The 26,523-nt window shown below is 44.9% G+C and overlaps 1 protein-coding gene across 7 annotated transcripts in view; it reads left to right on the top strand.

The window, feature by feature from the left end:
- Positions 1-26,076, top strand: part of PARP4 (poly(ADP-ribose) polymerase family member 4) — a 2,748,946-nt gene extending 2,722,870 nt beyond the window's left edge. For all 7 annotated transcript variants that reach the window (XM_069639202.1, XM_069639198.1, XM_069639200.1 and 4 more), the window contains one exon: positions 23,748-26,076. In XM_069639202.1, the coding sequence (XP_069495303.1) occupies positions 23,748-23,928 (181 nt within the window). In that variant the 3' untranslated portion in view covers positions 23,929-26,076. The remainder of the gene's footprint in view (positions 1-23,747) is intronic.
- Positions 26,077-26,523: the final 447 nt, after the last annotated feature.

Raw genomic sequence — 26,523 nt, 5'->3', positions numbered from 1 at the left:
AGCAGTAGCAGCACGTCCAAGCGGCCAAGCGTACTTACAGCAAGTACTTGCTAACGAGTATGTGTGCGCGGGTGCGCAAGCGAACTCGTATATATTGAAGGCATCAATTGGTCAAAGGTAAGGGCGGGATTTAGGTCCACAATCCAATGATTCCACGCTTCGTATCAGGCACAGTGAGACACATTGAAGCAGCAAAGCAGTAGAGCAGTAGCAGCACGTCCAAGCGGCCAAGCGTACTTACAACATGTACTTGCTAACGAGTGCGCTAAATGAGGTACTTTGGATGAGTCCTGCACCTCTCAATCATATAGAGGTGGTAACTGCTTGATGATTGCAATAGTCTCCATGCTTGACCCATTGTACTTGGAGGTGTCCCTTAAGGTGACTGGACAGGTATACTGGTCTGCTGTGTACCTGTGGGGTGAGTGCAGTCACTGAGATTTCTCTGTGTGGTAGTTGGATTTTGCTCTGCCATGGCAGCATGACTCGTTATTTCCTTTGCTGTGCTCATGTTTTTCATGCATTGTGACTGCAGGATGGTGCATTGTGGTACATGTGGTTCATGTCTTATGATTTACCTGATGCATTAACTGGTGTGGGCACTGCGTATGTTGCTTGCATGTACGCACCGATTTGTAGGCATTCCACATCTGCATCCATTGGCTGTGTCACACATTCTGTTGAATTAACTAGGGTCACAGTTTTAGGCACCCCTGACGCTGTGTGTGGTCTTGTTCCATGTGTGTGATTTGTTGTTGTGCAGGTTGGGTATGTAGAGGTATGTAGGTCTGGTTCCCCATGCAACTTTGACTTCTATTGCCCAATGCAGCCTATCTGCACTTCATTGCATCCATGGTAATGCTTATGCTTATTTTCAGGGGTGATTATGGATTTATGTATGTGGTGTGCACTTGTGCTGCTCATGCATGCCATCCGGTGCTATGTTCCTATGCCCTGCATGGCCCAGCCAGCAGACACGTAGCCTATGCTTGTGGTTCCCCCCCACCAATCAACACCCCTCATAGCCCAGCGAGCAGACACGTTGCCTATGCTTGTGGTCCCCCCCCCAATCCACACCCCTCATGGCCATGTGGTTAGACTCAACCAACAGCCAGGTGCGTTGTGCAGCGAGCGTGTTGTGCCATGTAGCGGGGAAGTGTGGAGTTGCGCAGCACCATGGCATCATGTGTGGAGCCCAGGAATCTTGCACAGCAATGCGTTATGATTTTGCGTGCATCGCACACCATCTGGACATTCAGGGAATGGTAAAGATTCCCGTTGCGGTACACTACCTCCACAGCATGCCGGACTACCATCTCAACATGGGTGCAGTCGAGGGCACCAATTACATTTGTCAAGCCTGCCAGGGCATAGAATGCTATTTTGGTTGCATTCACCTCCTCCCCAGTCCGTGGTAACTTGATGTGGTCCCTTGCGTGTTTCAGCAGTGCATCTACCACCTGGTTGAGAACACGGGAGTAACAGGGTTGTGTGATTGCATGCAGCTGCCCCACTGTGTGCTGGTAGGTGCCTGTCGCAAGGAAGTGTAGCACAGACACTACCTTCAGCAAGGGGGGGCATGGTGGTCCGGATGTTGATGAGGCTCACCAGGTCATCATGAATGAGGTCCACTATTGTGGTGATGGTGCCCCTGTCCAGGCGGTACAGGATGTGGATCTGTGGATGTGGTTAGGTCAAATGGACTGGCCCTTAGGCGAGGGATTAGTGGCTGCCTTTGGGGTACAACTGCCTGCACTGTTGGTATGTGCTGGCCCAGTCTCGCCCTCCTTCTCCTCCTGCGCCCCCACTGCATTCTCTGGTTCACTGCCTGCTCAAGGAGTATCAGTGCAGGCATGCCCTCCAGCCCCAGTATTGCAAGTGCTAATGGTAGCATTGTGGATTTAGGAGGGGTGTGGTGTGTGGAAGTGCTCCTTTTGTGCTATGCCAGACTACATTGCCTCCACCTGTGTTGATTGTGTGCACAGCAGATTCCTATTAACGCCAGCTCAGCGATGCCAGTGTTAACGGCATCATGGTATCCGTTATTACCGGCATCTTCATGCCGGTAATTCCATGTCTGTGCAATTCTCAGTGTACACTTCACTGCGGAATGCCGGTGTCACCGGAACGGCTGCCGCGTGTCAGCGAACATACCGGCAAGGGAGAGCGCAGTCACAGCGGGTCCCTGCCGATGCCAGTGACACCGGCACCGCTGCTTGTAACACTCGGATCCGGTAAAGGATGCCAGTACGGTGATCCCGGCATCGATTTTACCGGACCACCAACCTTGTAATGAGGCCCAATGTCTCCACTCGATGAACGCTACCTTAATGGCTAGCAGTTCCCTGTCTGCTATTATGTCATTTCGTTCAGCCGGATTCAGTTTTCTAGAGAAATGGGCAACTGGATGTAACTGTCCATTCTGATCCCGTTGTGGCAGGATCACTGCAGTAGCGTAGCTGGATATTAATTGTGTAGATATTTTAGATAATCTGTCATTCATGTATGAATTTTATATTAATTGAATTATGTTTGTTTTTATAACCGATTGTGATCCATTGTATGTCCGAGATGATTTTATATTTCTTAATATGTGTGATGTTTGTATATACAAAGCCTGTTAGGCTATAAGTATATTAAAATGAAATGAAATAAATGAAGAAAAACAAGCATTGCACAAGCCAGTGGACAAAACCCTTTAAAGTGAAACCAGCCCAGCTAAGAACTGAACACCATTGTTTGAGAGTTGTTGAAGCTGTGGTGAACCCAGAGTCCTCTGATAGAAGAGTGACAATGTTATCCAAGGCTGGAAGAGTGTCACTTCAGCTTTGGGGTAACTACTGGAGACAAGAAGTGTCTCGTTGAAGTTGTAGTACTGTGGAACATTATTTCAATGTATTAGAAGCAGAAGCAGACTGTGGGGCAAAGAGGCTTGCTCTCACTGTATCATTGGGATGGATGGAGGGAGGGATGGAGGAAGGAAGAGGGGAGAAGAGAGAGAGAGAGAGAGAGAGAGAGAGAGAGAGAGAGAGAGAGAGATCTTACTCACACATTAATAATCAGACTGACTCAGGAAGTTTGGCAAAATCACGACTGTTTTATTAACAATTATCTTAAACAGGGAGATCAACGGATGTTTGCTCAAGTTTCTCAACGATTTACTTGAAAAAACACAACTTTATACTAATAATGTGTCATAAGTGACGTTATACTATGTGGCAAAATAAGAAAACCTACTAGGGGAGGGAAAGGCTTAAAGGGAACAGCTAAGTAACTTTCTATGGGGTATGGGGTTGTGATTGGGTCTTTAAGGTCAGCTGGACAGCTAAGCCCATCCCAAGTGCAAGTCATCTTCCGTTTCTTGAAAATACACAACGGCTTCTCAAACTATAGGGCTCCTTGCTACGTGACCCTCTACAATTGGTTGGCATGCTTGTACACTTCTGGAATATTCCACTTGCTAACAGGTTCTGGGGGGGTTGGCCTGGTCATGCCTCCCCACCCAATTAGCCTAACATTCATCATCACTCCTGCTGTCTGCCATTCAATTTATGTGTTTAAACTCGGCCTTGTGAAGGCTCATTGTGCCTGAGAATAAACGGGAGTGAAGGCATGGCCATAGCTTCTTGTCTCGATGTACCTCACCCCTAAGTCTATTTTCATCTGACTATGTGACTAGAGACCACGTTTTGAGCTCCTTCGTTGCTTTTAACACTGTTAAATGAAGAAACCTTGGCACTTCTAGTGTTTTTCCATTATACCTCAAACAGGAGCTCTGCTTGCTTCTCACGTTCATTGTATCTTCTCGAGTAGATAAACAAGCTCTTGCCTGCCACGACTCTTAACACTGGGCCAGGCAAGCCTTCTCGAATCTTCCTTCGCCGTCAGCTATTCTATCCTGCTGCGCCACACTTGCAGCCGTTTCATTCATAGGATTCAAGTTTGCTAAAATGCGTTGTGGAACATCCAGATTCTATATATTCCTATATATACATGTAGACAGCCTTATGATCACTTTGTCTACTTGCATTACTGCGTCTGTACATTTTGTAAAATGGCATTTCCTTCAGTGCTTCTCCGCACGTGCAATCTTCATTTTGCTCCCGAAATGTTGCTTAATTCCCTCCCATCATTCACACGAGCATCCATCACCATACACTCACTCATAACACAAGCATACACGCATCCATAAACATGTTTAAATAATTGCATTGGCATGCGTGTGGGTGCTGAAATGCCCTGCTCCAAGCTGCTCTGTCCGTATGTGCGAGGAGGTGCAAGATCTCCCCCTCGCACATACAGACATGCAGTGCCCCAGCCAGCATTTCCAATGAGCTATGCAATACTGGCGAAGCAAAACGCCCCAGCCTTGCATGGCTCAGTGAGCATGTGCGGCTGGGGAACTGAACTGGAAAATAGTGTTTCACTTTGACATTTCTGCCAGCCCAGGAGCACTCCCTCAGCTGGCTCCTTAGTTCTGCAATAATGGGTGAAGAGGCAACTGTGTGGGCACCCCCTCACCATTATGGATGAGCCACCAGGCTCGGAACTGGCCTATAGGGCAATGAATTTACCAAAAATGCAGAATGCTTGTGTGGGCAAGTCAAAATGGGTCACCTTTTTGGCCAATGTGGGCCAGTTTGATGAGTTACTTCACTATGCAGTTAGTAATTTTGACTATTGTTGCCGAATAAATATCAAAATGTACTTACTTTTTAACACAAAGCACCCCCTTGGGTACTATTCAAACAGTCTGTGACTAAAGGAATGAATATCCATTTACAACTGCGGACCACTTTTTCATTGGTGCTCTCATGGCCCCCCCTGCCCACAGTTTGAATAGCGCTGCCTTAAGGAAAGAGCTTTGTATGCCAAGGCAGAGAAATGCCTATTTCACGCTGCGGAACTAGAGTTCCTGGTGATTTTGCTTTCCACCAGCTGCATACAAATGAGTTACTCCAAGGTCAAGGCTGTGGTGGACTGGCCACAACCCTAAAAGAACTCCAGTCCTTTTTATGGTTTGACAATTTCTATCATCGCTTCATCAATTCCACTCCCGAATAGTGGCCCCCTTGTCCCTGTTGACTAAGAAAGAACAGCCGTTCTGATGATTCTCAGAGGCGCAGAATGCATTTAACAGATTGAAGCACACATTCACGTTGGTGCCTGTATTACAACACCCAAATCCGGAGGATCCATTTGTTATTGAAGCTGTTGCGTTAGCAGTGGCCTTAGGGGTGGTCTTGTCCCAATCCTGTTCAAGGACTGGCCACTTGCATCCAGTTGCTTTACTAGATATTCTGCTGTTTCGGTTTTCCTTCTTTCATCGTAACGGACAAAGGGTTGCAGTTCACCTCCCAGTTTTGGATGTCCTTGACCAGCCGAGTTGGTATGGATGCATGGTTCTCTTCTGCATACCATCCGCAGACCGATCGTCAGACGGAGAGAGTCAATCAGACCGAGCAGTACCTGTGTTGTTTAATCCTCCAGTACTGGGGGATTTGACTCTCTCTGCTTGTGGCAGCAGAGTTTGCCTATACCAACAAACCACATTCCTCAGTTGGTACATCTCCATTCTATGCACTATAAGGTTTGCATCCGAAGACCACCCCCATTGAGGTGCCCACCTCTATAGACAATCTGGCTGCTCATGATCACATCTTCCATCTCCGATGTATATGTTCTCCATCTTGGAACATCTGCAACAAGCACAAGAATGTACTAAGGCACAGGCTGATAAGCATAGACGTGAATCACTGCAGGGGGTTATGGTCTGGCTTTTCGATTTGTCACTTGCGACTTGCAAACGTTTGCCTCGGTATATAAATTTGTACGCCATACTGCAGTTCCTCAATCTGGTAGCCGTTCGACAGAAGCTCCCAGCCACATGGACTATGCACCGAGTATTCCACGTCTCTCACTTGAAGATATGCCCCCAGTCGACCGGCCTCTCTAGTCGCCCCTCTCCTGTGATGATGCACGGAGAGGAAGAGTATGAGGTCAATGCCATTCTGGATTCATGTGTGACAAAAGGCCTTTTGCAATATTTGGTCGATTTGGCAGACTATGGTCATGAGGAACGTACATGGGAACCTGCAGCTGGGGTGCATGCTCTACTGTTGGTATGTGGTTTTCATCAAATGTATCCAGACCACCCATGGTGACGGCAGGCCCAGAGGAGGCATTCTGTCAGCACATGTCAGTGCTATCAAGCCGCATTCCTTGTTCATCTCCACACGCCTGAATAGAGGCTCCGTTGAAGATTTGTTGCGCAAAGGGGACTGGAGACCCCGTGGTTCCTTGAGGCAATGCTGTACGCTATGTGGTCACGTCAGCAAGCAGCCAATCACAGGATGCTTTGCCAGCAATAGGAAATAATAGGCCTCCTGAACCTTTGCTTGGGGCTTCTCTGCTGGTTTCTGCTTTACTGTTATGCCACACTGCAGTCCCTGGTCACTTCTCCTGATAAACAACTTGTTTTTCCGAGCTCTTCAACCTCGCCTAGTGTTTTGGACCCGCTTCTCTATTATCGCCTTGGGATTTTTGTTTTTTCCTTGGGATTGTGATTATTCTTACTGGATTCCTTTGTGAACTGGACTCATGGAACTGTGTACTCGTATTGCACTTTTGGATTGCCCTACAGATTGTGAAACTGAAACAGTGTTTCTTTAGGTATCGATCTGGAATTGCTATTGGTTTCCTGGATGAATGGATTGAGACACTTTGTTGTCATACTCTGTTTCCCTGAAGTCCTGCTACACGGGATTTTCTAGGTTTCCTGCCTACAGATAAAAACCACCTCAGGTATTGTATGTTCATCTGCCACAGGTAAGGAGACAGCATGGAGTTTTGTGTTTGATTTGGTGTTAATCGCAGGTATTTTCCTTTTCAGCTGGAAGAGAGCCAGACGTATGCCTCCCACACTTTGTGCTTAATCCCACCTGACGTGTGTGCTGTTTATTCACTCATCAGCACAGTTGGGAGAAAAGCACACACCCCTGAGGGTTTCGTCAGTTGCAAAGTTTGACAGGGAGCTCCTTTCGTTGCACACATACCACCAGGCTTGGTTACATCTGATGCGTCCGGGGAGAGTTGGGGAGCACATGCCAGCGATCTTCACACCCTTGGTCTCTGGTCAGAAGAACAAAAATCATTGCACATTGTGGGATATATTGACCCACTCAATGGCATTGTCCCACTTCACTAAGCTGCATTTGCGCAGAAACAACCAAAAAGGGCTGCGCTGGCTCCTGTGCGCACCAGGACCTCAAAACTGCATTTTGGCAGCAACAAAAAGATGGCTGCACCATCCTGCTTAGCACACTTCAGGCAAGATGGAACAAGGGGACACACTGAGAAAGTATGCCAGTGTGTTTTGAAACATATAAATGGAATCAAGTGAAAAGGCAGCACTGCTTTGCTGAAAAAAGAATTCCCCTTCAAAATGAAACATTTTCACTCTTTAAAAATGCTGCTTTGGCACTAATTCCATCTGTTCATTCTGAAACCACTGCAATTAAAAAGACCCTGTCATGCCCAGGATATTTCAATGTGCTTCACCAAAACCAGGCATATTTCCTGAGTGACAGGCCCAGTCAAACCAACTCTGAGAGAAATCAATAAGCAACTTCACTTTCACTTGCACAGAAACACGCGTTTATTTCTTTCCAAAAGTATCCAGACTCAGCAGTTCAAAGAGACTTTAACTCTCTGAGCTAGGTCAGTGTCAATGTATCTATGGGGCTGAATTTGCAAGCTCTAAAAAAACAGTTATTCCAGTTGCCAGCCATGAAACACCCCCAAGGGAGGGAGACACACCATAAACTTCCAGGACAAAAAAGTGATAATTGCCAGCTTGAAAAACTTTGAATGGGCTAGGACAAAGACGCTCATTAGTCTGTGCTCCAGGCTGCGACAATAGAATCCTGGGACACTAACCTGTCAAGTTTGGGGGTCATAAAACCTTCAATCAAACTGGGAACCCCCACCTCACACAGGGCTGAAGTGACAGTTGGTTACAGCTGAAAAAGAAAGAAAATGGTGCAGTGAAGGACTGCCTTTTGTTTCCAAAGACTGTTTCATAAATAACTTTAAAGACTTTTTATCTCTGCAGCAAGAACTAGTAAACATTTAAAAAGTTCAGTTTCAAATGTAATTGTATGGGCTTTCTTTTAAGATTTGGTAGAACTCATTGCCGCATGGGCAACAGAAGTTACAAAATATGACAGATTACAAGAAAAGCATCCATATTGCAAATGTGAATTTTTGTACATACATCCCTCATGATAATCCATACCCATGTATAAAGTTCTAGAATGTTGAGTAATATAAATCCCATTGAAAAGCGCGAAAAACTGGCAGATGGGCGAAACAATGTTGCACAGACTGGAGGGTTGGACTGATATGTGCTGCATATAATATGTAACCTGTGTGTATAATTTGCCAAGAGATTGCAATTGTATGAATGTATGTTTTTGGCAAAATCAGATTTTCAGTAAAGTAAATGTGGGAGTTTTTGGACATCACTCCCTTGGAAATCCAACCAGTTGAGAGCAAGGCAGAGACTAGCACCCCTGCCCAATCCAAGTAGTTTTGGACATCACTCCCTTGGAAATCCAACCAGTTGAGAGCAAGGCAGAGACTAGCACCCCTGCCCAATCCAAGTAGTTTAGGGGCGTGCTTAGTCAAACCTGCCCAGCCTATACTTTAATGATGTCATTTTGCACTATAAATAAGGGTTCCTGACAAGACTCTAGACACACTCTCTTCCTGATTTCCTGTGTGGCGTCCTTTTCCTGTTTCCTTCCTCTTGCACTGATCCAGATTCCAGATCCAGACTCCAACTACAAGGCCAAGCATTGCTGATCCTACTCCAGGGCTTACTGCAGCACCCAAGCAGTGCTGATCCCATTCCCAACAAGGCCTACCATATAAAAAAACACAACACTTCCCATTAACAAGGGGAAAACAGTGGTACCTTAGGCATCCTGATCCAGCTTGGCTTGCTGCCACTCACTGCATGCTGCTGCCATCCTGCTACCCTGATGACCTATATTATCCAGTGACCAGAATTGCCAATCAAGAAGTGCTACCGGGTAACCAGAACTGCCCAGCTGTGTGCCAGGCTCCCTGCCGTGTAGTGACCAGAACTGTTGACTGTCCAAAATCCAAAAACTAAAAAGGGGACTGTGAGTATCAATTGCCACCCCACCTAAACCCATAGCCTATCTTGTCTTTGTCCTCATCTCACTCTCTAAGTCACCCTATCCTTATCCTGATACCTTGTTCAAACTGTCACAATCATTATTGCCACCCTGCCATTGATGTCTAGTGCTTGCACCAGCTGTTTAGTAATTTTGTCTTGTGAAATCCTAAGCCATTAATCCTAGTTTGAGTGATCGGACTGGTTCCACCAGGGGGGGGGCGCTGGGGAGCTAGGGTTGAACTCGCAAATCAACCCTGGAGCTTACTGTGTCCCTCTTTGGTGGCCTATCCTGAATACTCTAGTGTAGAGTAAAACTGTTATTTTCAAAACTGATTTCTGTACTTTTTCACGGCTCCATTTTACTCAAAGCGCACCTTTCTAGATCTTGCATAGCTCATTCAATTTACCAGCTAGAGACTTGATTTCACCTCTATATGGTACCTGTGATCTATAGCTATTCCCCAACATAAAACTCTAAATCACAGTGTATTTTACCCGTTTTTATTAAAAACCGTTTGGGTAATTTCAGGCGGGAATTCCAAAGTTTGCAAGGTTTCCAACATGTCATTTGCTGCATTCTGTGTTAAACCTGCCACTCATTTTCAAACTGTATGCTTTTGGTGATCCATTCTTTGTGATTGTTAGTGTATTTGCATTGTTTGCTTTAGTGAGTAATTATATTTGCTTCAAGGTTTTCCACAAACATTCATTATTTAATTGTCCATTTCCGAGTGTCATTTTATCACATTGCCTGGGGTTTCAAATCCGTTTTTCTCTTAGTTGGGGAGGGAAGGTCGGATTTCAATTCTGTTTCCTATTTGTCATTCCTGATTACCTGCTGCTTCTGTTTATCCACTCAGAATTGATTATTTGTGGGTTGTGGGAACATTGCAGGGGGAAATTCTAACTTGAGTGCTATCTTTCCTAAACTCAGAAAGTACTCCTATTTCCTGGTGTTTTGTAGATGTGTCAATAGAAGGTTAAACTAAGTGCATTGCTTACATTACTATTGTTATTATCACCCCATTGGTGATTGCTGCCCCATATTAAAAATTATATGATTTCTTTTGATTTTTAAAATAAATAACTAAATATTACATTTTGTCAACCAGCCTTGTTCATGGTCCATTGTGACCCGGGGTATTTGAAAAGGGGGTGCGATATGAGTGGTGTACCATCTCATTATTGAATCTAACATAAAAACATAAGCATTTCAATCACGCACTGCATAATAGGCCGAGACTAAGGTGTGCGTCGCCTGATTGAAATCCTTAGCAACATCGACATCCTGGAGTTGTGGGAGGTGTTCTGGCCTCTGAAGCGCTTCGCCTCAGAAAGCCTTTTATGTATTTCTAGACAGCACAACCACCATGTTCTATATCCAGAAGCAGAGCAGCATCAGATCAACTATTCTGTCAACCAAAGCGCAACCCCTCTTGAAATGGCATCTTTCTCAGGGGATGTTCCTGTCTTCCTTCCGCCTACCAGGCATCCATGTCTCTCTGGCTGATTCCCTCAGCAGGGAACTCTGTTCCTGCCATGAGTGGGCACTCCTCTGCTGTCGAGTTAGGTGCGTATTAGGAATATGGTGGACATGTGACATAGACCTGCTTGCCATATTGACCATTTCAAATTGCCTTACCTTTTCAAGTAGATTCCTGCAACCAGGCAACCTGTGTGACACCTTCACAATTACATGGACAAACAAGTACCTCTCATACCTATAGTCTTGTACGCCTTCATGCAATGGCAGCCCAAAGGGATTCTGGTGGCCCCTGCATGGCCAAAACAGTTTTAATTGTCATTGTTCCTGGCTTTTCATCAGTACCGTCAGTGCAGATCATGCCAGTTTTCAACCTCCTGTCAATGTACTATGGAGCGTTCCGCCTTCACGATCAAGCCTCACTCAACCTTACTGCCTCCTTACAGTTCGGCCAGGTATACATGCCCTAGGACTACAGAAAGCTTGAACAACTGCTGACGTTTCTTGCTACGACTGTAAGATGGTAACACTTCAGAGTTTGTTGTGCTAGACATGAAGCATACGCCTTCCACTTCCAACTGCAACAAATTCTGCCTTATCGGCTCTTTATAGCATGCAGCAGTCTGACCCGTCCCTCTCATACGTTCTCTTGGCTGGTGTTTCCCGGTTAACTCACTAACACACTTCTTAAGAACCTGCTCTTGCTTTCCGCCAGTACTTGCACTGGCTCCTGCTTAGGAAAACAATGAATGGAATATCCTTTTCAGTCTTCACATAGGACGGACATCAAATTCCTATCATAGAAGACTGCTTTCTTAGTCGCCGTCACCTCAGCCAGGAGGGTGGCCAACATCCAGGCCCTATCCTTCTAGCCACCTTTTCTTGTTTTCCACAAGTCTAATGTCCGGTTTATGTCAAACTTTCCGTTTAGGACTACTGAATCTTCAGTGTTTCCGCTCAATGAACCTTTCATAAGCACTATGTTGCACGTCTAAGCCATTATGAAAGTCTTTGCTGTTGTTCGTGGCCTTTGGACCCACACCCACCTGCAACAAGCTTTCCAGGTCCTCCATCTCCGAATGACTTTCTAGCTGCATTTCTTTTTTCTTCACCTGGCCAACCGGTCTCAGCCCTGTCTGCCTAAGGTGCATTCTTCTAGGGCTCTCTCGTTTAGCATTGCCCTCCTTATGGTGGCCCTGTAGGATATATTTACCCACTCAGCTGTACTCCCTTCCATAATTAAGCTGCACTTCAGCAGAAGCAGCAAAATGGCTGTGCTGGCTCCAGTGAGCACCACTGCCTCACGGCAAAACTGCATTTTGCAACTACAAAATAATTACTGCACCTCTTGCCAAGCACATATTGGGCAGGATGGAACAAGGGGGCACACTGAGAAAGCCTGCTAGTGTGTTCCTTCATGTACAAAAGAAGGGGAGTGAAAAAGCAGCGCTGCTTTGCTGCAAGCCAAAAGTTCCCATTACAAAAAGGGAAATATTTAAAAATGATGCCGCTCTCCTGCTCTTTTCCTCTGATTCCTCATCACAATACTTTTATTAATGAGACCTTGCCATGCTTATCCACATTCACATTGTGCTCCAGCAGGCAAGAGCAGTATTCCTGAATGACAGGCTGTTGTTCAGCTCTGAAGAAATCAAAAGAAGCTTTCCTTCAGCTTCACAGGAAACGCTTTACTTTTGGGCTACAAAATGGCAAGGATCAATGCGTCAAAAAGGCCCTGGCTCTTTGGGCCTATGTCAATTTCAGTGCATCTGTGTTTTAACCCTTTGCTGCATACAAGAAACTAACTCGGGCTATAAAACAATGTGGGAACTCGGAGGGAAGAGAAAAAACGAATTTGCAAGGAAAAGGTTAGCAGTCACCATATGTTTAAATGTACTTTTGCAAATAAAGAAAAATACTTGTTTAAAAGTGTATGTTGGATTAGGCCCTGCCCTTATCTAGCAATGTGAAGGGGTTTTGTGCTGTGAAACATATATGGGAGATCTTATTCAACAGGCTTTATTTTGATTTATAACAAAAATAAAGAAAATAAGGAATTAAATTGCATGGACTACTTGGGGGAAATCAGACCCAAACAGTTTTCTGCTTGGGGGTTGCCAGCAACAGAAGGCCCCTCTCAATAGATACTAGAACACACAAGTGATAATTGCTACCTTAGCAGACTTTCGTCTGGGCTGAGGCCTCTTGGAATGGAACTTCTGGGACACCAACCTGTGAAGTGGAGGGGGCCATAAACCCTCAATCAAACTGGGAAACCCCTTCCTCAAACTAGGCTGAATTGACAGTTGGTAGTAGCTGAAGAGAAAAAAAAGGTTCAAGTGAAGGACAAAGGATGCCCATTTGTTACAAAAGACTATTTTATTAAGAAACTTTGAAGACGGTTATTTTTGCAACAGAAATTTGCAGGAATGTAAAAAGTTGACAGTTTTAATGTAATGTTGTGGGTTTTAAATTAAGACGTTGTAGCCTTCACTGCCACCTTGGGAACAGAAATGGCAGAGAACTGGATATTCCAAGGAAAGTGTACATGATGCAAATGTAAAATCAATACTGACATGCCTGATGATAATCCATACACATGTGTAAAGTTATAGAATTTTACACCAAATATTTTACACTAAAAATGACTAACAATTATTAGAAGGGCGAAACAATGTCTCACAAACCGGAGAGTTGGACTGGCATGTTCTGCATAAAATATGTAACCTGCTGATGTCATTTGACAATATGCGTCAACTGTACAAATGTGTCATTTATGGAAAAACTGGATTTTAGCTAAAGTAACTGTGGGAGGTTCTGGACATTGTAAAACTCACATCATGAATCTGACATCATGCTCTTGAAACCCAACCAGCTAATAGGAAGGAGGTAACTATCACCCCTGACCAATCCAGTGGTTTAGAGGCGTGCTTAACTAAGCCTGCCCTACCATATCATTCTATGATGTCACCATGCTCTATAAAAAGGGTGGCTGACAGGACTCTAGACACGCTCTTTCCTGAATTTCCTGTGCCTGCGTTCCTGATCTTATACATTCATCTTGCCAGATTCCAGATCCCACCGCAAAGCCAAAGCATAGCTGATTCCGGATTCTTTGTGGGTTGAGGGAACATTGCAGGGGGAAACCTTAACTTGGGTGCTATCTATCCTAATTCAAAAAGGGCTCCTATTCACTTATGCTTTGGATATGTTCTACTAGAAGGTTAACCAAGTGCATTGCTTTCATTTCTATTGTAATTATCACCCCATTGGTGATTGCTGCCCAATATTAAAAATGGTGTGATATTGTGAATTTTAAAATAAATAAATATTGTATTTTCACCAACTGGCCTGGTTCATGGTCCATTGTGACCCGGGGTATTTGTAAAAGGGGGTGTGAGACGGGTTGGATACCGGCTCAATTTGAATTTATTGAAATTAAAGAAAAAACATTCCTATTGAGCACCACATCCCAGGCTAAGACCAAGTGTCCTGGTCCTGTGTGTGATGCCCGATTGGTATCCATAGCAGCCCGCTGGTGGACATCGGCAGGGCAGCGAGGTGGAGGTCTGTTCACAGCTTCACCAGGTTCTACTGTTTTGACAAAACCATGATGGAGGAGTCCCGAGTTCAGTAGGCTGTTCTGCGACATCTGTTCGCCTGAGGTGAGCTCTATCCTCAAGGTGAGCCTTATCCTCCTCCCAACGTTTGTTTGTTTGTTTATTTGATAATGCGCACCAAGCCCATGGGCAGCCGGGCGCAGCGGTACAAGAATACTCGAAGCTTAGTTGCAGTGTTACATAGTTTGTGCGTGCATAAATTACATTACAGAATGAGAAAACAAATACAGTGCAAGGTTCAGTATAGGCAATTATTGTAAAGAGAGTATAATACAGTAAATGAGGTGAGACATCAGATGGGTGGCCTGTGGTTTCACTTGTGAGAGCGAGGAGGGTGAGTCATAGGCATTTGGATAGTGTAGGTCAGGAAAAGAAAGGCAGGCAGAGAAAGACGTTATAGGTCATTCGAGCGAAAAAGCCATTTGAGGGCGTAGATTCTGAATCTAGAGTACGGGAGAGGGCATCTAAGGTCAGTAGGGAGTGTGTTCCATACTTGTGCAGCTTTGACTGGGAAGCTCGTTCCTCCAGCCGTGGCAAGTTTGAATCTGGGAATGTCAAGCAGGAAGGTGTTGGCAGATCTCAATGGTCTGGCGGCAGTTTTCCTAGTGATTTTTTCCGAAAGGTAGGGTGGTGCTAGGGTGTTGAGACATTGCATTGCATTCATGGAGTTCTTTGTGTACTGCTTCATAATCTTTTCAAAGAGGATGTGAATCTATGAAAGACCCAATGCTGGAGAAGGAAAAAGTAACTTACCTGTAACACCTGTTCACCAGCATTGGTATCTTTCATAGATTCACATGCAACCCTCCTGCCTCCGCTGCATGTTGCTCATCGTCTTCACTTGTCTTGGCACATTCACGTGCATTATGCGAATCTAAAGATGGACTCCAGGGTTGGGGCTATAAGAGGCCCTGCCTATTGGCTGAGGGGTAAATGACCCAAAACAACACTGAACGAACACTAAAGGGACTGCAGTTTTCTTAATTTTAAATGAAACTGCTTCAAAGTTACTGAGGATTCCCAGTCTGATGACAGGGAATATTCAAAGAGCACATGAATCTATGAAAGATATCAATGCTGGAGAACAAGAGTTACAGGTAAGTAACTTGTTCCCTCTCTCTCACAGCCAATACCTCACCTGCACTTACACACCAGACTTTGCCACCAGTTTCTCAGCACTCTGCTCCACCATCTGTCATTTGCCTCATTTCTTCTTTTATTTTTTTCCAAATCTTTTTTATTGGGTTTTATACATACAGTTTAGGCAGTCCGACTTAACAAAGCATTACTTAAAGCTTATCTGGGGACTATAAGTAAGAGAGGAAAGAAAAGATCGAACAACATAAAACAAAGACTTAATAATTAAATAACAAACAGAGTCTTTGGGGGAGGAGGCGGAGCGAAGCGGGAGGTTGCAGCCTACACGGTTGGTTTAGTTCATCCGGGGGGACACCATAGTCTTCTTTCTCGACCAGGGCCTACGGCTGCAGGGGTTCGCTACCTAGTAAGTGGACTGCACTGAAGCATGGGATTCTGCTTTGGCTGCGTTGGCCCACTATTTTGTGCTCCTTGGGCTGTCTTTTCAGGCTTGGTTACCCATCCATCGCAGGGTCCGGGGTTGTCTAGCCACTCCTGGGAATTTCTGTGTGTAGTCCAGGAAAGTGGCTCATGTCTGGGCGAACTTGGCTGTATTGCCAAATCTGATGGCTATGATTTTTCAGGCCGCAACTATTTCCCAGCACTTAGACCACCACATTTGTGTGGCTGGGCCTTCAGGGTTTTTCCAGAGTCTAGCGATTGAAATCTTTGCGGCCGTTGGGAGCATAAGTGTGCCATGCAGCCTGTTAGGGGGAATTGGCCCTCACGGGTGGCTCCAAGGAGGACAATTCCCGGGTCCCATGGGATTGTGAGTCCAGTTATTAGTTTGATTTGTTTGAGGATCTGTTCCCAGAATTGAGTGGCCTTCGGGCAAGTCCAAAGTTGGTGAAACAGCGAGCCTGTGTCCTGGCATCCTCTCCAGTATTCTGGGGGGAAGGCCGGATTGTATTTGTGCCTGATTTCTGGGGTGCAGTACCACCTATAGCACACTTTGAATGCGCCTTCTTTATTTGTCATGCATTTTGAGCTTCTGCTTGCACAGGTCCAGATGTGGTTCCATTCTTCCTGTTCAATAGTTTTGCCAATGTTTTTCTCCCATTTTAACATGTAGGGCTCTTTTTTAGCCGGGTTTGATCTATCTAATCGTTTGTAAAGTGTCAATATTTTCCCTTTGGACGGGTTTGCGGTCAGTGTTCTTTCGAGGGCTGTTAGGTCTCTATTTCCATGTTTCTTGACAAGTGCGCTAGACAGCTAGTGCCTGAGTTGAGTGTATCTGAACCTTTCCGATTCTGGCACCTGAAATTTGGTTTTACAGGGCTCGAAGTTCAAGGGATTGCCATTTTCGAACAAGTCGGTTATGGTCATTAGTCCGCCCTCCCGCCATTTGGTGAAACTATTTGGTATGGCGCCAGGAGAGAGGTCCGGGTTGCCCCAGATTGGTGTGAGTGGGCCCATTGAGCTCCTGCATTTCCATAGGTGAGCTGCCTTCTTCTAGCTTGCCACTGTAGGCTTAGTCGCTGACAGTGGAGCTGGGTCCCGGTCGTTTTTGAGTTCTTTCATGTGAGGTAGTGCCTGGATCGGGGAAGTGCACCAGTCTTCTTCCAATTTCAGCCATCTGGGCCGATTAGTAGTTGTTTTCCAGGCAAAGGCTTGGGAAAGATGAGCTGTGAGGCAATACCTGGTCACGTCCGGGACCCCCATGCCACCCACCGCCGGGTTGCGGAGCATAATACGCCTTGGGATTTGCGCCTTCTTACCTTCCCAGACGTATTTTAGAATGTCCCCCTGCAGTTTGATGATAGCTTTCTTCCGGAAGGGTATTGGAAGGGCTAGGCACACGTACAGTAGTCTCAGGGTTAGATTCATCTTCAGTGCCGCGTTTCGAACAAACCACAAGATTTCCTGCATTCGCCAGCATCTTAGGTCCCCTCTTAACTCTTTGATCAACGGTGGAAAGTTTGCTTTATACAGTTTTTCAGTGGAGCTTGTGATCTTGACCCCTAAGTAACTTATCTGGGATTTGGCCCATGGGATTGGATATACGGCCTGTAGTTCCTCCTTGAGACTTTCCGGAATTTTAATGCCCATTGCTGTGGATTTCGTCACATTTACTGTGAACCCGGAGACTTTTTTTTAACTCTACCAGCTCTCGCCATAGGGCCTCCATGGATTCCTCTGCATGGGTTAACGTTAGGAGCACGTCGTCCGCGTATAAGGCCGCTTATTACGATTCTCCCTTGAATTCCAGGCCGTGGATTGTCGGATTGCAGCGAGTCCTGCTGGCGAACGGCTTCATGGAGAGCGCGAACACGAGGGGGGAGAAGGGACACCCTTGTCTGGTACCTCTGGTGATATTGATTTTGTTATATCTGGCCCCATATAGCCTCAGGCAGGTGGATGGATGCTGGTAACTTGCTAGTGCCCATTTTATGAAGTTCGGACCGAATCCATAGTAGAGTAGGGTTTCTTTTATATAGCCCCAATCCAGCATATCAAACGCTTTGTGTGCGTCCAGTGAGAGGATTACCAGCTCTGTTCCAGACCTGTTTGCTGATTCGATGATGTTTATGGTTTTTCGGATGTTGTCCTGAGTATTTCGGCCCGGAATGAAACCAGTCTGGTCCGGGTGGATGATGTCTGGGAGGATGGGGGCTAGTCTGTTCGCCAAGATTATTGCAAACAGTTTCGCGTCATTATTTAGTTGCGTAATCGGTCTGTATGACGTGCATTGTGTAGGGTCCTTCCTGGGCTTCGGAATGAGGACTGTTTTTGACTCCTCCATGGAGGCTGTGGTGGAGCCCGTTACTATAAACAAGTTGAATAGGCTTGCTAATTGTGGCACCAGGATGTAGGCAAACTTCTTGTAAAATTGAGTTGAAAACCCATCTGGCCCCGGGGTTGCGTTTTTCAAGGAGCGTATCGTATCCCCTACTTCCTCCACCGAGATCAGGCGCTCCAGTGCTTCCAGCGATGAGTGAGGAGGCAGCCTTGGGACTGCGGCCAGATATTTGGGTAGGGCCGTCGCATCTGTTGGGGGTCCGGACATTATCCCCTCATGGTGTCGTGTCATTAAGTCAAGTTTCTCCGCCTCCGTGTGGTGCAGGGTTCCCTCTTCGTCAGCCAGGCTTTGGATATGGTTCCTTGATTGCAACTTCTTCAGCTTATGCGCTAGGAGGCGGTTTGCTTTGTTGCTGTTGAGGTAATAGAATTGTTTGGTGTAGGTCAGGGCTCTGGCTACCCGATCTGCTTGGTACATCTCCAGTGCCGCTTTCGCTCTTTTAAGTTCTCGACATATGGATTTAGAGAAGCATTTTTTGAGATTGCTCTCCAATTCCACTACCTTTTTCTCCAGCCTGGTTTGGTGCAGCTGATTCAGTCGGCGGAACCTTGCTGTAGCCTCCATCGCTACCCCTCTAAGACAGGCTTCATTGCGTCCCAGACTGTCGCTATGGGGGTGTCTTGGGTTGAGTTCCCGTTAAAGTAGTTTGTGAGTGTCTCGGCGAGTTCAGCGTCGACAGCTATATCTGACAGGATCTGGTCCTGGAATTTCCATTGTCTTTGAGTGGGCTTCGGGAGTCCCTGCGCTCGAAGGCTTAGCGTGACGGGCGCATGGTCTGAAATGGTTATGTGTCCTATTTGGATGTCTTCCACGCAAGGGCAGAGGGAGCTTGTGGCTAGTAGCAGGTTGATCCTCGAATATCCTTTGTGGACGTGGGAGAAGAAAGTGTAGTCCCTCTCACCCTGGTTGCGGAATCTCCACGTGTCAATGGTTTCCGTTTCCGTCAGGAATTCCGCTATGGCCGGGGCATTGATAAAGTCTTTCCTTGACGGGGGGAGTGTTTTGTCCAGGTTTGGGTCTGGGGAAAGGTTGAAGTCGGCCCCAAACAGTAAGTGGCCTTTGGAAAATGCTGCTATGATTGGGAGCAATTCGTGTAGGAACTGTCCTTGTTACTTGTTTGCTTGTTTGTTTGTTTATTCATTTGGTAATGCGCACCGAACCCTTAGGTAGCTGGGCGCAACAGTTACAAGGATACTTGAAGATTAGTTACAGAATGGAGAAAGGTACATACATCATAGAACAAATTGCATATTTACAGTTAGGAAATGTACAGTTTGGTTGGGTATAGAGGCAAATATATATATATATATATAAATACAGACGCGGGTTTATACAAGGGTCAGAAGTCCAGTGGTGTTTAGTTGTCGTTAGTTCTCAGCCAGGTCTGCAGATTACGCCTGAAGCTAGAGTACGGTTGTTCCAATCTGATGTGGGAGGGCAGAGCATTCCAGGCAAGGGCGGCTTTGACCGGGAAGCTAGTTCCACCTGCCTTGGAGAGTCTTAATCTAGGAATTTCTAGGCAGAGGTGGTTGGAAGCTCTGGTGTGGTTTTACTGGGGTTTTTCTGGTCAGTCTGACAGAGAGATAAGAGGGAGCAGCGTTAAGACATTTGAAGGAGAGGGATGCCATTTTGAGAAGTATCCTGTTGCTAATTTTTAACCAATGCTGGTCTCTTATATGGTTGGAAATGTGTGTTCTTCATGGTATATCAATGGCAGCTCTCAACGCATTATTTTGTAGTATTTGGATTTTATTGATGTTACTTTTATTAGCACCGGCATATAAGGCATTACAATAGTTTAATTTAGACATTATTAATGCCTTGGCAAGTGTAATACAGCTGGATTTGGATTGAAAGGGTGTACAGGCCCTAATTCATTTACAAGTATAGGTTGTGGATGAGGCCATGGAGCTAACTTGTTTTTTTAGTGAGAGTGTGGAATCCAAGTAGAAACCTAGTGTTTTTACTTGAGTGCAACTTTGATAACGTTGTCATCGATAGTAAAAGCAGCGTAGTTGGGGCTTAGTTTTTTGAGGTTGGAATAAGAGCCCAGGATCAAGATCTCAGTTTTGTCATCATTCAGGCAGAGTCCATGTGAGGCCATCCATGCCTGAATGATGAGGTATATCTTGTTTACCAAAGCTGAGTCTTCGACAAAGTTGCCCGAGAGGGGAATGAGGATCTGTGTGTTGTCAGCATAGTTAGTATATGTGACGCCTAGTCAGTCAAGTTTGTCAAAGAGAGGCTTGGTAAAAATGTTATACATTGTCGGTGAGACTCATGAGCCTTGTGGAACACCACAAATAATATGGATTGGGTCTGCTGAGGCTGATGGGGAGAACACTCTCATCGTACCATTGGCTAGGAAGGATTGAACCCAGGCTATGGCATCACTCGAGAAGTGTGCAGCTGATGATAGGTGTTCGCATAATACTGCATGATCCACCAAATCAAAGGTTGCCAAAAGGTCGAGGAGGAGTAACATAGCTGTTTTTCCTTTATCCTTAAACTCGTCGATTGGTGTTTTAAGGTCAATTAATGCTCTTTTGGTCCCATGTTGGCTGAATCCGGATTGGCGTGATCCTAGTAGGTGATTTGCCTCCAAATAGGTTTGAATTTGGAGGTAGGCTACTCTGTCAATAATTTTAAGTAGAATGGGAACCATTGTTATGGGTCTATATTAAGTGGCAGTTGAAGGGTCTAGTGTCTGTTTTTTAAGGAGTGGTAGTACCCACGATTTTTTAAGGTTGATCGGGACGGTATTGGAGTTAAAGGAGGCATTGATTAGTTTGGAGATAAAAGGTGCTAGCTCTCTAACTGCATCCTTGATTATTTGAGCTGGGCAGCTGTCAACCTTGCAGTTGAAAGGTTTCAGGAAAAGTATAACCTTTTCAGTGTCCAATATGGAGATATTATTAAATTTGAAGGGTGAGTTCATGACTCCTCCCCTCCATGCCCCCCCCCAACGAATAACAGGACTTCCAGACCAGCCTTCAGACAACGGGGCAGGCAGCTGGTCCAACGCACCATCTTTGATGGAGGCAACAGTGCCTCTTGAAGTTCCGGTGAAACAGGATCGAGTTACATCTCACGCATCTCCGGCTCCAGGACCATGGGGTTGCCGGTGGGGCCGGGACTTGGTGACTCAGGAAGTAAGGAGAGGGTATGCCAAGAGAGACCAAACCCCAAAGCGAGGTAGAGAAGATGCGGACTGAGAGAAGTCGAACCCCAGAGTGGGGGATGAACGGTGAATGCCCAAGTCAGGTAAGACAAACCGTAGGCCAGGGCAGGGTAGAAAAGCCTAAGGCAGGCTGGGAGAATTCAGAAACAAAGCGAGATACAAATGCTAAAAGCCCAAGGCAGGCAAAGACAGACTGAACCCCAAGTGGGATACAGAACCTAAAAGCCCAAGGTAGGTGAAGAGAAGTCAAAACCCAAAGTGGGGTACAAAGACTGAAAGTCCAAGGTGGGATAAAACAGACCGAACCCCACAGCAGGTTAGAAAACCTGACGGCCAAAGGCAGGCACGGAAAGACAAAACCCCCCAAGTCATGGATAGAAAACTGAAAGCTGAAGAAGCTAAGCAAAACAAAGAAACCCTAGACGGGGAAACAGAATGCCAAAGCTTTGATGGGGAAAGTGACACCAAACACCAACGGGGCGGGGGTGAACAGGCAGAGACCAGGACCAGAGGTTCACACATCAGGGACAAGCTTATGCTGAGATTAACTTTAAAGCCTAAGAGACATTGGGTATCCGAATATGAACTGTGCAGCAGGGAAGAAGCCCTGTTAAACAAGTCCCACCAAAGAAGCGGCGCGGGAATTAAAAGCCCCAAGTGTACCTTTTCGGAGTTTGTGTTGATTATTTGATAGTGGTAGGGTCAGAATTTAAGCTAGCATAGGTTTTGGACAGAGGACCTTTTCGTATGTGTTATAGGAGACATCCTGACAAACACCCATTTAAATCTTTCAAGAATAGCACCCAGTTCTCTAGACCTAGGGCCATCATAGGTTTTTTTCTGATATTTGATAAAAGTAAGATTTGAATACAATGGGTCTCATTACGAGTGTGGCGGTCCGGAAACAAGGGTGTCGGTAAGCTTACCGGCACCCTTGTTTCTGGACTGCCACACTACAAGTCTGCTTGCCGGGGCCGCTGTGCCTGACAGGTCTGACCCTGCCATGTGCAGCGGCCCCGGCAGTCAGAGTTGCCATGGAAGCACTGGCACCGTTGGCAACGATTCCAGTGTTTCCGAGTCCCCTTTCCCATGGGGTCCTATGGGAATGGATACTTCCTGCCGCCTGACTTCCTGCTCCTCAGGCACTTGTAATGTCCTGGTGGCACTGGGAAGTCAGGAAGTGATCCAGTGTTACGGGGTCAGCAGCAACCCACCGGTCGCAACGGTAGGTTACTGCCAACCTCGTACCAAGGCCCAATGTCTCCTTGTCCGCCTCCTAATTCAAACCTACTCAGATGACAATTCTCATGAGGCCGCTTCTGCGACATCACCTAGGTTAAGTTGCTCTTCAAAAGGCCTCCTTCCAGTTAATTGAACGATTTCTATCCTTTACAACAAAAATGCAATAATACTTGGTTTACTGTTAAAAAAGATTTTAATCCGTAAAATGTTCCATTTGACAATAACTACTTTTATATATTCTTTTGCTCCCAACTTGTAAAAGTACCTCTTAAAATACGCATATCTTGGAAGAGAAGGGGGTGAGAGAGGAACTAGGAAGACTACTGCTGTCATGGGTGTGGGGGGAATGTTAAAGTTTCTTCTTACATTTGTAAAATGGCAATAAAAATACTTTTAAAAAAAATACTCCCATCTCAGAATCATATCTTATGCTGTGTTTGCCATAATCATCTTTATCAGTCGACACGATAGCTCAACAAGATAAACGCTTTCCTTGAATATTTGTGTGCAGCCTGTGGCCAAAGGTACAACTCCTGACTGACTCCGCCTTTCATTCTTCCAACATCGATCAATTGAGTGCCATTGCATTAGCTAATAACTGTTATGGGTCTTTTTGCCGGTTTAATTTTGCTGACAGAAGAAACATCTGCCTCGACATTTTCATTTCCCCCCCAGGCCCTCACTTGAGCCATGCCCCATACACCAGGATAATGGGAAGTGGAAAAGATGGTGATGGGAGGGATAGGCAATGGGTTAGATAGGAGGGTACCCCCATGCATAAAAGAAACCACAAATTGGAATATCATGGCTAGTGTTTTTGTCAGCAAAAGGAAAGGACAATATCACATAAAACTAAAAAAACAGTAATTATTATATTGCTTAGAAGTGAAAGGAGTCTGGCATGAAGAGCTATGTAAAAACCTGATATCATTATGTGGGAAAGAAGGGCTGTCACACAATTTGCCATGTGCACTGTGATGGTATGGTATTAATGTGCAATTATGTTTTGGGGATAATACTAATATGACAACCTACTTTCATGACACTGAAATCTAACTGATATCTTTTTTTATCTACAGGGACAATTATTGGCTTCTACATGGAGCCATAGAATGGGCAAGAAATGTTGACAAACAGTATCCAGGCATTTGCTGCCGACTTGGATTGGGAAGCAACTGGGACTTGGCTACTCGACAGTTATTGGGCATCGATCCCATTGAGGACACTTCCCCCCTTAGGAAAGCGGTTTACAACTGTTAAGTCATGACTATCCCAAAATAATTGATCTCTTCAATTTATTTTTGCACGCATTTTCTCTTTTTTTATACTTTATTTTGCATTTTGTCAACACAGAAACTAACACCAACAATAAAAAAGGAGTCCGGTCCCACAGTGACCCACCCTTAGCTTGATCCAGTGAGTTATAATAATATACATTGAAAGTGTTCTCACCAGATCATTATACAAATACGTATTCACTCGCTGTAAGCCGCTGTTGAACATACAGAGCCCACACATCTGGCGGGTGGATTTGCACATGTTTTCATGGTTTGTTTCAGAATGAATTATTCAACACTAGAAGCGTTTTTTTTTAAGCAATTAATCAATAACATTTATGGTAATGGAATTGTATATGCTGTGCTCAATTGAACAGATGATTTGGAGGATTGCAAAAAGTGTCAACAGAGCTTTCAGTTGATCACACTCAGAAGCTCCTCCAGTCACTTTAATTAGATTCTGGTACTTGTAGTACTGCATTCATAATCGTATAAAGAGTAACTGAATGGTACAGAAACAAATGTAGAAGATAGGCCATGGATAGATCACTTCCAAACACTCTACAAATGTGTTGGAGAGCAAGCGCCCATTACACAATTACACAGCTGTCTAGAGTTTTCTGAGAAGGAGGTGTCAGAAGCCATTTTTGGTCAGGCCCATAACCGTTCTTTGAGTCCCGATGGAAGCCCTGCTGATTTGTTCCAAGATTTGATTGAAGTTTGGGCACATCTGTTAACTATTACATTTAATGCCATCCTAAGGACAAGCAGAATTCCTGTGTCTTGGAAATTTGCAAGAATATTTCCAGTCTTCAAAAAGGGCAACGGAGCAAGCTTGTCAGCACATAGGCCTATCTCATTGCTCGACACCAGCTTTAAGATATTGGGAAGGTCAGTCTTAATAAGAATAGAACAGTGAGTATCCACTCATAATATCTTGACGGACATACAATTGGGTTTTCGTCTGGGAAGGGAGAACAAGACCCGAATTTGTACTTACTGGCTGCTTTTTCTCTTTACATTAAAAAGAAACCAGTCTATTTGGTTCTTATAAACCTGAGCACAGCAACCTTTGATGAAGTTAACAGGAATACATTGTGGATTGCCTTTCAGACCGCATTAATGTACTGATGATACATTTGAATAACCACGCCTGTGTCAGAAGTGGAAGTCAGGATCATTGTACTAGGCATTTTTTATAATTTCAGGAGTATGTCAGTGATTGGTTTTAGCCCCTTTATTATTTTTACTCTATATTAATGGTTTATATAGATCCTTGGTAAACTTAAATGCTTCCTTTCTTAGGCCTGGATCTTGGCCTTGCCTGTCTTGGCCTACGCAGACTATATGGTCCATGCGCACACATGGAGAGCCCTACAATAATTGAGACTATACGAGTTTTATGAATACCTTGAATTTGAATGTGAAAACTCAAAAAGCTGCATTCATGGTTTGTTGAAGAGCCCAAAAATTCACCAAAATACCTAAGAAGAGAAGTAATGGTTGCACTATTCCAAGGGTTTCAGAATTGGATAACTTAGGGATTTATTTTTCTTCAGATCTAACGGGGAACAGTCATCTAATGAAGCAGGCTTTAACAGTTGGGGGAAGTCACCCGTTTCATGGCCATGTGTAAATGTCAACCCCTCAATATGATCCTCAAGGTTTATTTCACACAAGCAAAAGCAACGGTTAAATATGGTGCTTCACTAAAGGGCTTTTGTAACATCACTAACCTACAAACCGCTCAAAGCCATCACAGCAAAATGGAAAGACCAACCAAATGACACCAGCTGTCCACTATGTGACGAGTCAAAGGAAGATCTGGTATTTTATTATATTTGCCCTGCGTATTTGTACATTAGAACAAGAACAATTTTGTTGATTTTAAGACAGATGAATTTTCACCAGTGTCACCCTGCCTTATGCTATCATCTTATGGCTAATTCACCCTGTGTATCTTGGGCTGTTTTGTTCTAGTTGACAGGCTTTTAACCTAAGGAAGAATTATGTTGGAATTGTATGTATGTTTAAAAATGTTGTATACTGTTTTAATAGGTCTATGTTTTTTGTGTACTGTTTTATTGATGTTCTAATTTCCGCAATAAACATCTTTTTTGACTGACTGAAATGTTGTTTACAAAAACAACCTTTGCTTTAGTGCAGTTCTGCATTTCCCAATATTTGTAGAGCCAAATAAATTAAAAAACTGAATGTGTCTTTTTCAGGTTTGCCGATTTGCTGGGCTTTCTCAAACTACAATTTACGCCATGTCTCTAATCTTTATTTAACCCCTTTTTATGGGGGTGGTATCACTCCTTTTGTAAAGTCCCCATACGTTTCTCCCACTCACTGCCTCCACAGTCCTCTTCTCCATGTAGCCTCTTTTTGGGACCTCATACCATTCTATACATGTGGCAATCAACATTACTCCAAGAATTACTTTTCCTCCTGATTCTGTTACCTATTTTAGGATGTCTGTTCCTTTTTTGAAGCACTGATTGTATCCTGGATATATCCCTTTTCTAGTCTTTTTAGCAATAAAGACTTCACCCATTTTATTTGTCTCGAGTTCATA

The sequence above is a fragment of the Ambystoma mexicanum genome, chromosome 7q (assembly GCF_040938575.1).
Source record: "Ambystoma mexicanum isolate Mex_15411 chromosome 7q, UKY_AmexF1_1, whole genome shotgun sequence".
Taxonomy (NCBI): domain Eukaryota; kingdom Metazoa; phylum Chordata; class Amphibia; order Caudata; family Ambystomatidae; genus Ambystoma; species Ambystoma mexicanum.
This window is presented reverse-complemented; position numbering and strand designations above follow the sequence as displayed.